At 44.4% G+C, this 17,808-nt stretch overlaps 1 protein-coding gene across 1 annotated transcript in view; it reads left to right on the top strand.

Annotated features, from left to right (window-relative positions):
* col4a5 (collagen, type IV, alpha 5 (Alport syndrome)) overlaps positions 1–17,808 on the top strand; it is a 306,253-nt gene that overhangs the window by 165,670 nt on the left and 122,775 nt on the right. Inside the window, exons 9-21 of the mRNA XM_086000713.1 lie at positions 142–168; positions 278–358; positions 3,593–3,655; positions 4,278–4,313; positions 4,414–4,455; positions 5,309–5,398; positions 6,226–6,279; positions 6,364–6,423; positions 9,250–9,294; positions 10,091–10,144; positions 11,861–11,902; positions 13,098–13,188; positions 13,285–13,320. Coding sequence (XP_085856839.1) covers positions 142–168; positions 278–358; positions 3,593–3,655; positions 4,278–4,313; positions 4,414–4,455; positions 5,309–5,398; positions 6,226–6,279; positions 6,364–6,423; positions 9,250–9,294; positions 10,091–10,144; positions 11,861–11,902; positions 13,098–13,188; positions 13,285–13,320 — 721 coding nt within the window. The remainder of the gene's footprint in view (positions 1–141; positions 169–277; positions 359–3,592; positions 3,656–4,277; positions 4,314–4,413; positions 4,456–5,308; positions 5,399–6,225; positions 6,280–6,363; positions 6,424–9,249; positions 9,295–10,090; positions 10,145–11,860; positions 11,903–13,097; positions 13,189–13,284; positions 13,321–17,808) is intronic.

Genomic DNA, 17,808 nt, shown 5'->3' with positions numbered 1-17,808 from the left:
GTATTAGTTACAAACATCAGTGGCACTCAAGAACCAAGAAAACTTCCGTTGTCAATAAAATGCTACAGCAATTGAAGAATAAAACTGTTCTTTGAGTCAAGGGCACTTTTATATTGTGTGAACATGTTCTTCCTTTTGCAGGGTCCTCCTGGGCTTCCAGGCTACAAGGTAAGGTCTAAAACATTGAGTTGTTCATACGTTTCTTGTTCGTTTGTGCTGTTAGATTCAAATTCATTTTAATCACTTCTTTTTGCTTTTCCTAATTTTTCTGCATTAGGGTGACCCAGGTGAGGTGTTGTCACCGCAGTTGTCAGGGCATAAAGGAGATCCAGGACTGCCCGGTCTCCCTGGATTGCCAGTAAGTAGCGGAGTCACTTGTCCCGCATAAGAGATTGGCGTGCAAAGTTAAAGCACATGGGATTGGGGGTAAGGTACTGACTTGGTTAGAGAACTGGTTGGCAGACAGGAAGCAAAGAGTTGGAATAAATGGGTCTTTTTCCGAGTGGCAGGCAGTGACTAGTGGGGTACCGCAGGGATCGGTACTAGGACCCCAGCTATTCACAATATATATTAATGATCTAGATGAGGGAACTAGATGTAATATCTCCAAGTTTGCAGACAAAACAAAGCTGGGTGGGCGTGTGTGCTGTGAGGAGGATGCAGAGAAACTCCAGTATGATTTGGACAGGTTGGGTGATTGGGCAGATGCATGGCAGCTGCAGTATAATGTGGATAATTGCGAGGTTATCCACTTTGGTGGCAAAAACAGGAAGGCAGATTATTATCTGAATGGTAATAGATTGGGAAAAGGGGAAGTGCAACGAGACCTGGGAGTCCTTGTGCACCAGTCACTGAAGGTAAGCATGCAGGTGTAGCAGGCGGTTAAGAAGGCAAATGGTATGTTGGCCTTCATAGCGAGAGGATTCGAGTACAGGAGCAAGGATGTCTTGCTGCAGTTGTACAGGGCCTTGGTGAGACCACACCCTGAGTATTGTGTGCAGTTTTTGGTTGCCTTATCTGAGGAAGGATGTTCTTGCCATGGAGGGAGTGCAGCGAAGATTCACCAGACTGATACCTGGGATGGCAGGAATGACGTATGAAGAGAGATTGGGTCGATTGGGCTTATACTCACTGGAGTTTAGAAGAATGAGAGGGGATCTCATTGAAACTTATAAAATTCTAACAGGACTAGACAGACTAGATGCAGGAAGGATGTTCCCGATGGCAGGGGAGTCCAGAACCAGGGGTCACAGTCTAAGGATAAGGGGTAAGCCATTTAGGACAGAAATTAGGAGGAATTTCTTCACCCAGAGAGTGGTGAACCTGTGGAATTCTCTACCACAGAAGGCAGTGGAGGCCAATTCATTAAATATATTCAAGAAGGAGTTAGATATATTTCTTAAGGCTAAAGGGATCAAGGGATATGGGGAGAAAGCAGGGACAGGGTACTGAATTTGGATGATCAGCCATGATCTCATTAAATGGCGGAACAGGCTCGAGGGGCCGAATGGCCTACTCCTGCTCCTATCTTCTATGTTTCTATGTCTTGGTGTTCTAGAGTGGTTTTCAGGTGGTTTTTAAGTACATGTGAGTGCATGTTCATGTGGACATATATGTGATCGATGGATGTGTGACTGACCTCTAGTGTGTTACGAGTCGGAACATCACCACAAAGGTAGCTCTTAAAAGTCAAACTGTTTTAAAAAAAAAAATAGATTGATTAAAGGAGATTTCTCCCATTCAGGCCAACAATTTTAATAGTCGATCTCTTGTGGAGGCAGACGTGTTGTGAACATTGAATTTAAGGTGTTGAGTGGGTTTCAAGACATGGTAAAATGTTACTGTTCTCAGTGCAGACATGGCCTACATAAAGGAAAACAAAGGGTCTCGACTGTGAGAGGGACCAGTTAAATAACAATAGTGGCTTATTAAAACTATTGTCATTTAGCAATACTTGTCCCTGGGGTGAAATGGGAACTTCTATTTGATTTGTGCGTGTAATTGATGTGTTTTTATACAGGCTCCTCCCTGTTGCATGTGCAATGTTAGGTTTCTCTCTGCATTACTTGGACAGGAATGATGTGAAGTAGACAGTCTGGGTCGGACATTTTAAAATATAACTAGGACCTGTTTTGAAACCCAAAGCAGAGGGAGAGAGAGAAAAGAAATAAAAAGAAAAACTGTGATTGCTGGAAACCTGAAGTAATAAAACCGAAAATGTTGGAAATACTCAGCAGGTCAGGCAACATCTGTAGAGAGAGCGAAACAGTTAACATTTCAGGTCGATGACCTTTCATCAGTTTGAAAGATAAAATGGACTCTCATTTCAGGATGGAGTCATGTTGACCAATCAGATTTGAATGTGATTATTATTGCAAGAATTCTTCTTTTGTTTGCAACCATTAGCTGCAGCCAGGGGGCAAAATCTGTCTTGTATATCTTGCACTAAAGGGAGTCTTGCTGTGCATGTGGCTTTTACAGTCAATGTACATAATATACATTCGATGTACACTAGGACTGTGTTACTCTGTGTACCCACTGTAGAGTCAGCATGTACCAGGGACATCTTTCTATCATGCAGTAGGAGCTGCTGTTCTGAGGTTGAGACTAGAGTGTCAACAGTAAGCCTGCTCGGTGGGCAGACAGGTGATTAAAATCACCCCGGGAGATTTGCTCACCGACGTCCCATTCCCTACCCGCAGTCATCAATTTTAACCTGCTCTTCTGAGCGGACGGGAGTGACACCCGCTGGACATCGGCAGGGTCCTTTAAATATGCAGATCGAGCTCTGATGACGTCATTGGGGCCCGACTGCTATTTTAACCCATGGCCTGAGTGGGGAAGCTTTTGTAGCCAACCCCCAATCCCCCGCCAAATCTCAAGGCCCTCCCAAAAACCCCTCCCCCAGGACTTAGCTGAGAGCCAGGGTCAGTTTCCGCCAGCAGCCTCCTGCTCCCGCCCACGGGTCTCACCCTGCCCAGGTCAAGGAGGTTGGCAACTTGCCTCGGACTCCACCCACCCAATTCCCACCGGAGTTAAAATGGTGGTATAAAGTACTTTGATATTTTCCTCTGGCCAATATTTCCAGCAAATTAGTCAGTACACTGCATTTACAGTTTCACTAGAAACTGTCTCAACCCAGACATTGGTTCGTCGCTGCTCCAAGCTGACTCCTCCACCCTATCTACAAGTCAAATTCATCCCACCAAATGACCTCTGACTTTAACTTTGGACTCTCTCATAGCCTTTATTTACGACCAGGACACGTCTCTCCTGATCTCGCCGTGCCTCTGTAACCTGAATTTCTTCTGCATCCATTCACATTGCCCATTTCGACTACTGCTCTGGACCCGTGCCATTTACTTTCATCTCCCTTCTGTTCCTTCCCTTTGTTTATGATGTTGCTAAAACCAGAAGAAATCGTCCCCCATTGTTGAGTCAAATTACTCTGCATCTAACCGGTAGTAAGCCTGACTCGTGAGTGTTTGATATCGACACTAGTTATAAGAACTTGTACAGTCTGTTGGATTAGTGTTTCAAGTGATGAATATAGGATGTAAATATGAAGCTGACGAATTTCTGTCTTTCACAGGGTCCCCAAGGTACACCGGGGTCACCGGGTCCACTCGGACCATCTGGTCCTTCAGGTCAGCCGGTACGTAAAGTTGAAGCAAAGTTGGGTGTTAAAAACTGTTACTCTACCCACCCCCTACCCCAGTGTACACATCCCTCCTCTTTGGTGATTGGTTACATATATTTCTCAAAAGTTCAACCATGGAAACAGTATCAAGGAGTGATCCCACTCCCATCGCTTTAGAATGATCTCCTTTTTGGATTTGACATTCTCAGCAAATAGTAAATGAGCACAGTCATGCCAAGAAATCTCGTTGTTGCAATGCGCGCCACCTGCCAGCAAAACTAAACAGTGGCTTTCATTTTTAAGAAGTGAATATAAAATTAAAATGGATTAAAAAGTAATTGTGGGGGTGGGGGGTGGGGTGAGTTGGGGCAAATTCAGAACTCTTTCTGTGCCTAGGTTAGTTGATACAATTAGTTCATAAATTCCAGTGTAAACAAAGATCGAGGTATCTGCAGCCTGCTCACCTTCTCCATTTAAGAGGGCAGAGAGGTTGTAGGAGTAGCTGGGGGCAAGGCAAGTTGGGTCACTGATCTGGCAAGTAGCCGACATTATCCTTGTTGAAATGTGGGGTTTGGTCACTTGTAGTACAGAATTACGACCTAACCATGTTCCAATCATCAACTTTCTCATTTTCCAGGGTCCTTCTGGTTCTCCCGGTCAACCTGGACAAAAGGTAAGACACGGCTGAAGGTAAAACTAGACTATTTATTTAAATTGAGCCAACTTTACATACATAGGCTCACTGGTTTTTCTTTTGCTCCTTTTCACTATAGGGGAATATGGGTTTGAACTTCCAAGGACCCAAAGGGGAGAAGGTAAACACTTGCTTTTTTTCTCTCTATTATCAATCGTGACCTGGTGTCATTAATATTAATATACTTGCCCATCGCCCTTGGCTGTGTGGGCTCTAGTTTCGTGTCAAGTCTGGTCCACACAAAATGTATATATGGGACAGTAACTGCAACAACTTACAGTCAGACCGTGTTTCTTGAGTAAAACGAGGCCTCGGACTCTCGGAGCCTGAGAAAGGAAGACCTTGGGCACCAAGCAGGAAGTAAGGGAATTTTAAGAGGCGAGTAAAGGCATCTTAGAAGAGAGGGGTTTTCAGGGTGTTTATTTTTTAAGGCAGGTGCGGTGCAAGAGAGTTCTAGAGGGCAGGGACCTCACGGCTGAAAAGTCTGCTCCCAGTGGTAAACAGTAACCTGGGGATCGGATGAAGGGAAGGGTGCAAGCGTGAAGGTGTGGCCAGAGAAGATTACCCGAATAGCAGTGACAAGGCTCTTGAAGTCAATTTGCTGGAGCCTAGGGAGCCAACAGAGGTAGGCGATGGTGATGATGATGCGCGCGGGGGACCATGGGCAAGGGACGAGGCACTCCACCGCTCTTGCAGTTAGGATGCCTCCCCTCACTGGAATGAGATGTGAATCCGGAGGAAATCAGTGGCAGTGCCTATTGATTAACTGCCAGTGTGGTGGGGGGCGGGGGGGGGGGGAGAGGGGTAGATGGAACGACCCAGTGATTTCCACAGAAGTCTCCAAAAACTTACGAAAAACACTTCTTAGAACTATAGATAGATCAGAGTTCAAATAGTAGGCTGTCATTGGTAAAGGCCAGGTGTATGGTACTTACTTTTAATCTGTTCAATAATTTCATGTCTATCTTTTCTAGGGTGATCCAGGTCTTCAGGGTCCCCCAGGACCCCCGGGACAGTTAGAACAGCTGAATTCTCCTGGTGTAGATTTTCAGAAAGGAGACAAGGTAACTGTTGCATCACTAGCCATACACTGTGGGCTACTTCTGAGCTGCAAAGGTGTTGACGCCAAATAAAGTCTTCCACCTTGTTGCCATGGGACAGGCAATTGAAAGAATTCACATAATGGCAGGTAAAGAAGGAATGAGTTTCTCCCCCACGCAGGAGCCTGTACTGACTCCGCCCCCCCCCCCCCCACACCCCCGTCCTCATCAGGGGACTACAAGGTCAAATCTATCACTCCTGTAGCCGTCCCTGCAGCACAGGGCAGGAATGGAGCCTTTGACCTTTGATCTTTGACCTGTGTCTCCATTTCACTAATTGAGTCAACAGAATGAGCTCTTTTATCTTAGTTTCTAACACGGCGTGCAGTAAAACTAATTTCAGCATTGCGAGCGCTAAAATCTGACTTTGCACCATTTCAGTACAGTGCTGAAGGAGTTAAGCAATGTTGGAGGTGCTGCCTTTCAGGTGAGCTGTTAAACTAAGGCCCCCTCTGCCTGCTCAGGTGGATGTAAAAGGCCCAGTGGTGTTATTGGAAGAAGATTAAAGTGTTCTCCTGGTGTCCTGGCCAACATTTCTCACTCAGTCAACACTACCAAAGAATAGACTATCTGGTCATTCATTAATTTGCTATTTCTGGGGCCTTGATGTGTGCAAATTGGCTGCTGAATTTGCCTGTGTAATAACAGTGATTGCACTTCAAAAGTAATCCATTGGTTGTAAAGTACTTTGGAATATCTTTCCTTCTTTTTCTTTCTTTTCTTTCTTTTTTTCTATAATAGTATTCTTGTGGGCATCTCCTAAAGCTTCATCACTGTTTTGTTCTCGGTAGGGTGATTATGGACCCCCTGGCTCACCTGGTGAGAGAGGCTTCCCGGGCCCTCTTGTAAGTATGGCGTACAGAGTTTAAACAAAACGTCTGGAGCATTGCTGTGGGTCTGTCACTCAGCCCGTATTTTATTCGTTACAGGGTCCCCCTGGCTTTAGTGGCAAAGGCGAGAAGGGTGAGCCTGGAGACCCAGGAAAGAGAGTAAGTAAGAAAAATCCAAACGGGAGGAAATGCAGGAGCGTTGAGCAGTTGCTTAGCTGGTGTTGCTGGACAGCAGTTTCTAGCCTGGATGAATATGGCGTATTGACCACTTTTGGCATAGATTACCAGCACTAGACACTTTTAAAATCCAATATGATGCTCGATGAATGTTTTAGGTTTTGCTTGAATCTGTCCTCTGCGATGGAATTCCGTCCACTGGCAGTCAAATTCATGCTACCTCTTCCTTCAACTGTCTAGACCCGAAGTTCTGGAATTCCCTCCCTAAACCTCTTCGCTTCCCTACCTCTCTCTCATCCTTTTAAGATGCTCCTTAAAACCTACCTTTTTGACCAACCTGTCCTAATATCTCCTATGTGGCTCAGTGTGCCATTGTTCGATAACACTCCTGTGAAGTGCCTTCGGAACGTTTTACTATGATAAAGGCACTATATAAATGCAAGTTGTTGTTGTATAATAGTTCATTTGTGGCTAAGCCCAATGATGTCCCACTGGCCTCTATTTTACGTCTGCTGTGACCCACCTACCTTTGAGAGACCCTCATCCTCAACTTATTTCACGTCCAGTATTACACATTTATACCAGTATCGAGGAAATCACCACCAGGGAGGTGCTGGGGGTTACGGGCATCGGGTGGGAGGTGCACAATGTCGACTGAGAGTAATTAGAAAGAAGTTTGTGAGCGGTGTACTTGGGAAGAATCAATTAAGTTGATTAGCTTGGGTGTCTGCTAAGTGATTCAGGAGAATGTGTCTGATCTCTGCTTGCTGGGATGACACCCTACTATGGGTGGGGAAAACACCAGGAAAATCTAGGCCTGAGAGTCAGCATGCTTTTTAACATCGCCACCAAACTTAAACCCTGTTCTCAACTGATGTCCACTCACAGGCACTCTCCAGCAGATGTCACCAAATGGCTATCGGGAACTCTGGCCGATTCTCTTTTCTCTCCTTACCCATGAATGTCGAGATCAGCGTAGCATCACAATCGCTGTTTGGTTGATTGGTCAATTAACTCGGGATAAACTGGAAATGAAACCGGGCATTTTCCAGGTCTTCGTAACTCAGTGCAACACCGAGTAGTTAGATAAAGTTACATATAATTTACAGCAAAGAAATAGGCCATTCGGCCCAGCTGGTCTATGCTGGTGTTTATGCTCCACATCTAACCTTATCAGCATATCCTTCTATTCCTTTCTCAGTCATATACTTATCTAGCTTCCCCTTAAACGCTATTCTATGCTATTTGCCTCAACTACTCCCTGTGGTAACAAGTTCTACATTCTAGCCACTCTCTGGGTAAAGAAGTTTTTCCTGAATTCCCTAGATTTATTGGTGACTATCTTGTATTCAGTTTTGGACTCCGCCACACGTGGAAACATCCTCTCTACGTCTACCCTATCAAACCCCATCATAATTTTAAAAACCTCTATTAGGTCACCCCTTGGCCTTCTCTTTTCTAGAGCAAAGAGCCCCAGCCTGTTCAGTCTTTCCTGATGGTTAGAACCTCTCAGTTCTGGTATCATCCTTGTTTCATTATTTACCCATTGAGAGAGCGCCAGCTAATATAAACTTAACACAAAGTAGTTGGCGTTATGCTCTCCTAATCCACCCACCCCGGCCTCCCGCTGGATCAGTCGAAGTGACAGACTCGGCGACATTTGTTGCCGCACCTCATCTGCCAAGGAAATGGGATCGGACTGCACAAATTAGAGAACACACTGCTGTAGGTCTTTCCAGCCCTATGCCTCAAGATAGTGGCCATGGCAGGACAGAAGACATGTTAGTTGAGGTGTTTTGTTGCTTTAAATGTTTAATTTAACATTCCTATAATTCGGTAAGTCCTTCTGTCACTCCCGAGGAAGCCTGTTTTATTAAGCTGATTGCAGTGAGTGCAATTCCTTAACGCATAAGCTGTCAGCTTGTATACAACAGGTTGTATTGATCTCATTTTTCATCTGGCTTAAAGTTTAATTTCAGATGTTTATATCTTTCTCCCTTAAATACATGTCCCCATGCCACTCACCCATTTCCCAAATAAGTAGCTTGGTTCCAGGCCCCTGTCGTTACTTAAATAGAACTGGTCAGATGGGCGAGAGATGTTCAAAGTGACTATCCTTCAAATATTGTTTTCTCCCCTCTTCCATTTGGGGATCTGCTTGTCCCGTTGACCGTTTTCCTTCCTGCAGCCAAGAGCGTCAACCTCGCAGGTACAACCCACATTCCCTCTCCTCCCAGTCTGTGGCCTGTTCCGCTGTCTTTCCACTTACTCCTTTTTGAAAGAAAGCAGGTCATGCCTCCCATTTTCTGCGCTCTCAAACTTGAATTTTTAAAATCCGTTTTCAAGCTTCTCCCCTGTCGTTTAAGCTCAACTTTGACTCTGTGTTAATATGGAGGCAGCATGTTCCATTTGTTGAGAGCGTGATTCTGGGTTGGGCCCCTGGGTTAGAGACTTCTATCCAGTACCAGCCAAGCATGGTGCTGCTGCTGCTGCTCGGTCAGGGACAATTTAATAAATGACTCCTTGTCCTCACCTTAAGACAACGATGAACACTTTGGTTCTGTAATGATGTAGCAAAGCGACATTTCCTCTGCAGAAAATAAGGAACTTTTCCGGGTAAAATGGCTGTTTTGATTTTTCCGTACAGTTTGATATTAAGTACCGCGATACAACTGTGTATGTGCATCATCCAAAGACAAGATCGTCAAAACTAGGCACAAAATTGGTAACTTTTCTCTGTTGGATACAGCTATTACTGTGTAAACATTTTTTTTCCTGAATACATTTATTCTATTTTTGTTTAAACAGGGTAAACCTGGTAAAGATGGCGAATTAGGCAGCCCAGGATTTGATGTAAGTACTTTCACTCCTAACGATAATGGGCCCATATTATCCAAAGGTGTTCAGGCATACAGGGGACTCTCTTTTTTAACCGGCACCTAAATAACCGGAAACTCTGTTAACCGGCAAAATTCAGGAGTAGGTTCAGGTAAGTTTTACTTCATATTAGTGGCAGTTCCTGGATCTGTGGCTGTGTAACTGGGGTTCGTGCACTTGTTGCTAAGCAACAGGGACGCTTGGTCTGTGGCCGGAGTTCCTGCACATGTTGCTAAGCAACAGGGAAGCCTGGATTTGTTGCTGTGTACGGAGCTCTCGTACCTTTTAACTATATCTCTCTGTAATCCGGACTTTTTGATAAATTGGCACCACACCGGTCCCATTGGTGCCGGATAATAAAGAGTTTCCTGTATTCTGCAATTGCTGGGGTTCTCACAGAAAACTGGCATCAGCAGCCTGTGTTAGAAGCTTGGACAAAGCAAACTCTTTCAACAGGGATTATATTGAATTGGCCTTGAGATTCCTCCGCAGTTCCACCAAATTTCGGCAGAAGACCGGCAGGACCCTCTCAGAAGCGGCAGAGATCTGGTTCTCTGCCAGAGAGCCTCCCCTGTTTCCGGGAGTTTCCCAGTTGCCTTGTAAGGGCCAGAACTTCTGTCTTATGTCCCATGTCAAAGGCAACTTGTCCTTGACACATCTGCGAAAAGCAGCTAACCTTCATTTGTCCGATAACGGCCACATTCTGGGAGCGCCCAGCTGTCGGGTGAATGCACAGTAGTTGTAAAGAGACTCCCATCATTTGTTTTTACAGGGTCTCCCGGGGGATATTGGTCGGCCAGGAGGACCAGGCAGAGATGGAGGCAAGGTAAAATTACGTCAAATTTTACAGCACAGAAAGGGGCCATTCGGCAATGACCTCAACGAGTTATATTTTGGGGTAGCAAAATCATTGTGTCAACATGTTGATGTCAAACTTCCTGGTTGTTGAAAATCACTGTGATGATACACTTTCTTTTAGTTCTTTTTTTTCCCCCCTGAAGATACTGACTCGTTCTGGGCCAGCTTTTCTTGAGATACCTTTTCCCAAATTGACCATTCTGTATATGTGAGTATCAGGCTATTTACCATGGGGGCATCACTCACCCTGTCCTCACTCAAATTCCACACAACTACTCCTCTAATTCTGCCCTCTTGAGCATCCCTGATTTTAATCGCTCAACCATTGGTGGCCGTGCCTTCAGCTGCCTAGGCCCTAAGCTCGGGAATTCCCTGCCCAAACCTCTCTGCCTCTCTACCTCTCTTTCCTCCTTTAAGACGCTCCTTAAAACCTACCTCTTTGACCAAGCTTTTGGTCATCTGCCCTACTTTCTCATTATGTGGCTCGGTGTCAAATTTTTTGTCTTCTAACACTCCTGTGAAGTGCCTTGGGACGGTTTACTACGTTAAAGGTGTTATATAACTACAGGTTGTTGTTGTGTGACGGGGTAGAAGTCGGGAGCAGAAACCCTGGTTGGTTGTTTTCTCCCCGCTCTATGCCAGGACTTCGAAATGAATCATGGCGCCTTAACATCCACCAATGCTGGCATTAGCAAACTCAGCGATCAAACCTGGGGCCAACCTGGGTTTTTATGGCTCAGCATCACACTGAGCAGTATATTTACCTAAAGCATCAGAGTCCTTGGCTTTTAAAGTAAAAATGATGCAAAGTGTTAATGTGTGCAAAGTTTTGACAGAATATCTCGGTAACATTTATGTATTTGAAGCAATTATTTAATCAAAATTGGACGATAAGGATTTTTAGATTAGTTTGTGTGGTAAAGTTTGTGCTCATGCTCATTTGCCTTCATTGTCTAATTTCAAATGTAAATAAATGATTTGGTACTTGCAAGGAATCAAGGGACATGGGGATCGGGCAGGAAAGTGAAGTTGAGGTCGAAGATCAGCCATGATCTTATTGAATGGTGGAGCAGGCTCGAGGGGCCGTATGGCCTACTCCTGCTCCTAGTTCTTATGTTCTATGTAAGTGGTAGATGAGAATGTAATGAGAAATTGGGATGTTCTCGGCTCAAGGCTGCCCTTCACAAATTAAAGTCCAGTGTGCTTTATTGGTTCTTGGCTTGGCCACTGGAATGGAGTAAATTGCTATCGAGAGGCGAGGGGAGGGAGGATTTACTGCTCTGTCTGCTAAATTGTACCTCACTCTCTGACTGGGTACTTAGTGATCCATGGACTATGGTCTAGACCACAAATATCTGAAACGGAGAAGGATGATGAGCTGGTGGGATTTGGCCTGCAAAGGGTGGAGAATTAATTGAGAACACACAAAGGGTTGGAGTGGAGGATGGGTTTACGAATGAAATGGCAATATGGGATGAATTGATAGTTTAATGAGCCATGATGAGAATAAGAACTGAAGGAGGTCAGCCATTGATGAGCGAGCTCATCTATTTTGAATTAAAGGATGGTTATAATCAAAATCTTGAAATTTTCATATGGAGGCTGAGTGAATATTTCATAAACTAAAACCTATTTTTTAATTGGGACATTTACATCATTAACTTATTTTTGTTTCTGTAAACAGGGTCCAAAAGGAGAATATGGTCTCCCTGGTCCTCCAGGCATTGTAAGTATCCAAGACTGAATATTTCACATTTATATTCCAGTTAATTTAGGTGTTTAATGATGGGAACAACCTTTAAGTTATCGTAACTCTTGACCCTTTACTTGTAAACTTGATTGGACAAAGTAGATCCAGCTAGTCACTTCACAAAGCCCAGATATCTGAGTTTTACTTGATGTAAGGATTGACCAGACTTTATTCCTGAGCAGAGTTCTGTAGGCACTTGACAGAATGAGAATAGACATTTTGTCATAGTTTGGATCCAGCCCTGATAGAGCAGATAAAAGTCGCTGTTGGGAGACCAGCCTGCACCGTGGTTACAGAGTACTCCTGGCTTTCAAACCAGAAGGGAAATTAAAGTTTTTACACGGGGCACTGGGTAGGTCAGTATTACTAAAATGTCCTTTACTTTTCAAGGATTTAAGTTTGAAAGGAGTCTGGGCAAAAGGGTGAAAGTCCCCCTTTCCTCGGCAGTTTGAGATCTCAAGTAGAGTGAGTTAGGGCAAGGATACGCCACTGTTGTGATTGTACAGCAGTGGCAATCGGTGCAAATTATGGAAAAAGATATTCATATTTTCATAACTCTTAATTGAGAGAGTCAGGGTAAGAGGAGTGGGCTAGCACAGTGTCCTTTCACGTCTAGAACCTGGGTTTAAATCTAGCCCAGGGTAATGGGATGTGACTGTCTTCTCTTCCCCAGCTGGAGGAGCTGCAATAGTCCAAGAAGATTCGAGTGGGCGTGAGCCGACAGCAGAAAATTTCTTGCAATTTGGCATAAATTTACACGGGATTGGGAACCATGCTGAGAGAAGAGACAAGGCCTAGTTTTGGTGCAGTGAGGGTGGGGTGTTCCCCTGAGGTGGTGAATACAAGTTATAGCCTTTAATTTGTGCATGTACCAGGTGTGATCATGAAAGGCCGAGCTGAACCAAGAGAAAGGGTGAGAGATTGACTGAATCTTTACTAAGAAGAATAGACATGTTGAAGAATTTTTTTAAAACAGCCAAGTATATAACATTACTTTAGTTGTCAAGCACATTTACAGAGGGAACTATATTCTGCATTTAAGCCATGTTATTACTTAGCTGGGAGTAACTCTACCCAGTGAGGCTGGGTTGCTAAATTCTCTCCTTTCGAACTTAAATCTTCATATAATGGCACTGCCAATTATCAAAATTAAATTCTGGCTTTATTCCAGACTTTTCCAAGACCAGGTGTTACTGTTGGACAAAAAGGTGACGCAGGTTTTCCTGGCTCTCCTGGACAAAACGGAGAACGAGGCCCCGCAGGTTACTCATCTTTTTCAGTACTTGTGAATAGCATGAACACCCTTTCCATTCAAAGCTTTTTTAAAAAAAATGACTACGTTGGTTCTTATCTTACAGGCTTTCCAGGGTTACCAGGACCGCCAGGCGCTCCAGGTGAGGCACAGCAATCGTATAGATTTAAAAATAAACTCTTGCTTTCCTACCTCATAGAGTCTTCAGTCTGAACAGAACTTTCCACAATGCAGTGAGGAGGGCTGCACTTTAAAAAAAATTTGTTCATGGGATGTGGGCGTCGCTGGCATAGCCAGCATTTATTGCCCATCCTTAAGGTAGCGGTGAGCTGCCTTCTTGAACCGCTGCAGTCCATCTTCTTTGTAGCCATTTGTTATGGCTGAGTGGCCCATTTCAGAGGGCAGTTAGGAGTCAACCACAGTGCTGTGGGTCTAAGAATCACATATAGGCCAGACCGGGTAAGGGCAGTAGATTTCCTTCTCTAAAGGACATTAGTAAACCAGCTGGGTTTTTACAACAATCCAATCGTTTCATGGTCACCATTACTGACTCTAGCTTTTTATTCCAGATTTATTTAATTGAATTTAAATTCCCCAGGTGGCATGGTGGGATTTGAACTCATATCTCCAGCTCATTAGTCCAGGCCTTTAGAATTACTAATCCAGTAACATAACCACTGTGCTACTGTTCCCATCTGTGACGACGGTCACTTACCTTACATTGGATCAAGCTAGAAGATGATGGCACCATCCGCCACACGCCCATATCATTCTTTCCAGCCACAGCTGACTCTACTCTGAACACTAAGGCCAAGGTCCATATCAAAACATGCCCAAATTTGGTAGAACAAATGTAATTTTACCCATCATTCTCAACACGAAACAGAATTATTTCTAAAACTATTATTTCCCAGCAAGAACATGGCAGAGCCCAACTAAATACAATCAACTTTTTTTTGCCACTAGCAACATTGAGAGGATCACTCGGTTAGGTAGAGTCATCGATCCCACCTGCCCCAGAGGCGACCTGTGGTCAAAGGGAGTGGAGGTTAGAAGATGTTCAGTCCATACTCCCTTAAAGCACAGCCCACTGCAGGGAGCATGGGATCAATGAATTTACTCCTGCAGATTGGAGTCATAGGAACAGGAGGAGACCATTCAGCCCCTGGAGCCTGCTCTGCCGTTCAGTTAGATCATGGCTCATCGGCACCTCAACTCCATTCACCCGCCTTTGCTCCATATTCCTTGATAGCCTTACCCAACAAACGTCTATCGATCTCAGTCTTGTAAACTCCAAATGTCCCGCAGCGTCCACAGCCTTTTGGGCAGCGAATTCCAGATTTCTATTAACCTGAACGGCCTAGCTCTCATTTTAAGATTATGTCTCCTCGCTCTAAGATCAGTCAGCAGAACTTCGGTTCCGTATCCAACCTTGTGTGTTAGCTCAGAGAAAGGGTTACAAAGAAACATAGAAGATGGGAGCAGGAGTAGGCCATTCGGCCCCTCGAGCCTGCTCCGCCATTCAATGAGATCATGGCTGATCATCCAAATTCAGTACCCTGTCCTTGCCTTCTCCCCATATCCCTTGATCCCTTTAGCCTTAAGAAATATATCCAACTGCTTCTTGAATATATTTAATGAACTGGCCTCCACCGCCCTCTGTGGCAGAGAATTCCACAGGTTCACCACTCTCTGGGTGAAGAAATTCCTCCTCATCTCAGTCCTAAATGGCTTACCCCTTATCCTTAGACTATGACCCCTGGTTCTGGACTCCCCTGCCATCGGAAACATCCTTCCTGCATCTAGTCTCTCCAAGCCTGACAGAATTTTATAGGTTTCGATGAGATCCCCTCTCAATCTTCTAAACTCCAGTGAGTATAAGCCCAATCGACACACTCTCTCCTCATACGTCATTCCTGCCATCCCAGGTATCAGCCTGGTGAATCTTCGCTGCACTCCTTCCATGGCAAGAACGTCCTTCCTCAGATAAGGCGACCAAAACTGCACACAATACTCAAGGTGCGATCTCACCAAGGCCCTGTACAATTGCAGCAAGACATCCTTGTTCCTGCACTCGAACCCGCTTGCTACGAAGGCCAACATACCATTTGCCTTCTTAACCGCCTGCTGCACCTGCATGCTTACCTTCAGCGACTGGTGCACAAGAACACCTAGGTCTCTTTGCACTTCCTCTTCTCCCAATCTATTGCCATTCAAATAATAATCTGCCTTCCTGTTTTTGCCACCAAAGTGGATAACCTCACATTTATCCACATTATACTGCATTTGCCATGTTTCTGCCCAATCACCCAACCTGTCCAAATCGTACTGGAGTTTCACGACATCCTCCTCACAGCATACCCTCCCACCCAGCTTTGTGTCGTCTGCAAATTTGGAGATATTACATCTAATTCCCTCGTCCAGATCATTAATATGTATTGTGAACAGCTGGGGTACTAGGACCGATCCTTGCGGTACCCCACTAGTCACCGCCTGCCACTCGGAAAAAGACCCGTTTATTCCAACTCTTTGCTTTCTATCCGCCAACCAGTTCTCTATCCAAGTCAATACCTTGCCCCCAATCCCATGTGCCTTAATTTTGCACGCTAATCTCTTATGCAGGACCTTATCGAAAGCCTTCTGAAAGTCCAAATACACCACATCCACTGGTTCTCCCTTATCTATTTTACCAGTTATATCCTCAAAAATTCCAGTAGATTAGTAAAGCACGATTTACCTTTTGTAAATCCATGTTGACTTTGTCCGATCCTGTCGCTGCTTTCCAAGTGCTCTGCTGTTACATCTTTTATAATAATGGACTCTAGCATTTTCCCCACTACCGATGTCAGGCTTACCGGTCTATAATTCCCTGCTTTTTCTCTACCACCTTTTTTGAATAGTGGGGTAACATTAGCTACCCTCCAATCCATGGGTACTGTTCCAGAGTCTATCGAGTTCTGGAAGATGACCAGCAATGCATCTACTATTTCTAGGGCCACTTCCTTAAGTACCCTAGGATGTAGATTATCAGGCCCTGGGGATTTATCGGCCTTCAGTCCCATCAATTTTCCCAACACCATTTCCCTACAAATACTGATTTCTTTCAGTTCCACCCTTTCATCAGACCCTATGTTCCCCGGCATCTCTGGGAGGTTATTTGTGTCCTCCTTTGTGAAGACAGAACCAAAATATGTATTTAGTTGGCCTGCCATTTCTTTGTTCCCCATTATAAATTCCCCTGATTCTGACTGCAAGGGACCTATGCTTGACTTCACCAATCTTTTTCTCTTCACATATCTATAAAAGCTTTTACAGTCAGTTTTTATGTTCCCTGAAAGCTTACTCTCATATTCTATTTTCCCCTTCTTAATTAATCCCTTTGTCCTCCTTTGTTGAATCTTAAACTGCTCCCAATCCTCAGGATTATTGCTTTTTCTGGCCAATTTATATGTCCACTCCTTGGATCTTATGCTATTCCTAATTTCCCTTGTTAGCCATGGCTGAGTCACCTTTTTTGTTTTATTTTTATGCCAAACTGGGATGAACAAATTCTGTAGTTCATCCATTCGGTCTTTGAATGTTTGCCATTGCCTATCCACCATCAACCCTTTGAGTGACATTTCCCAATCAATCCTACCCAACTCGCGCCTCAGACCATCGTAGTTTCCTTTATTTAAATTTAGGACCCTAGTCTCTGAGTCAACTACTTCATTCTCCATCTTAATGAAGAATTCAATCATATTATGATCGCTCTAACCCAAGGGGCCTCGTACAACAAGATTGCTAATTAATCCTTTCTCGTTACATAATACCCAGTCTAAGATGGCCTGATCTCTGGTTGGTTCCTCGACATATTGGTCCAGGAAACCATCCCGTAAACACTCCAGGAATTCCTCCTCCACAGTATTGTTACTAATTTGGTTAGCCCAATCTATATGTAAATTAAAGTCACCCATGATGACTGCTGTGCCCTTATTGCACGCTTCTATAATTTCCCTTTTAATGCCATCCCCAACCTCTGCATTACTGTTTGGAGGTCTATATACCACTCCCACTAACGTTTTCTGCCCCTTAGTATTTCTCAATTCTACCCATACAGATTCCACATCATCAGAGCTAATAATCCTTCCTTACAATTGTGTTAATCCCTTCTTTAACCAGTAATGCTACCCCACCTCCTTTTCCTTTTTGCCTATCTTTCCTGAATATCGAATACCCCTGGATGTTGAGTTCCCAGCCTTGGCCATCCTTGAGCCACGTTTCCATAATCCCAACCAAATCATATTAGTTTACCTCTATTTGCGCAGCCAATTCATCCACCTTATTACGAATGCTCCTCGCATTAAGACACAAAGCCTTCAGGCTTGTCTTTTTAACGCTCTTAGACCTATTAGAATTATTATTTACTGTGGCCACGTTTGATTTAAACCAAACCGTTGTTTACTAACCTGTGTGTGTCAGACTCAGAGGAAGGGTTACTAACCTTGTGTGTCCGATCTGCCCATTCCCCATCGCCCTTCCACCGGCCGGTTTAGTAATGAAAGAAAGACTTGCATTTCTATAGCGACTTTCATGACCACTGGATGTCTCAAAGCACTTTACAGCCATTGAAGTACTTTTGAAGTGTAGC

Source organism: Somniosus microcephalus, chromosome 1 (genome assembly GCF_052327205.1).
Source record: "Somniosus microcephalus isolate GS21.2 chromosome 1, FLI_Smic_1.0, whole genome shotgun sequence".
Taxonomy (NCBI): Eukaryota; Metazoa; Chordata; class Chondrichthyes; order Squaliformes; family Somniosidae; genus Somniosus; species Somniosus microcephalus.
This window is presented reverse-complemented; position numbering and strand designations above follow the sequence as displayed.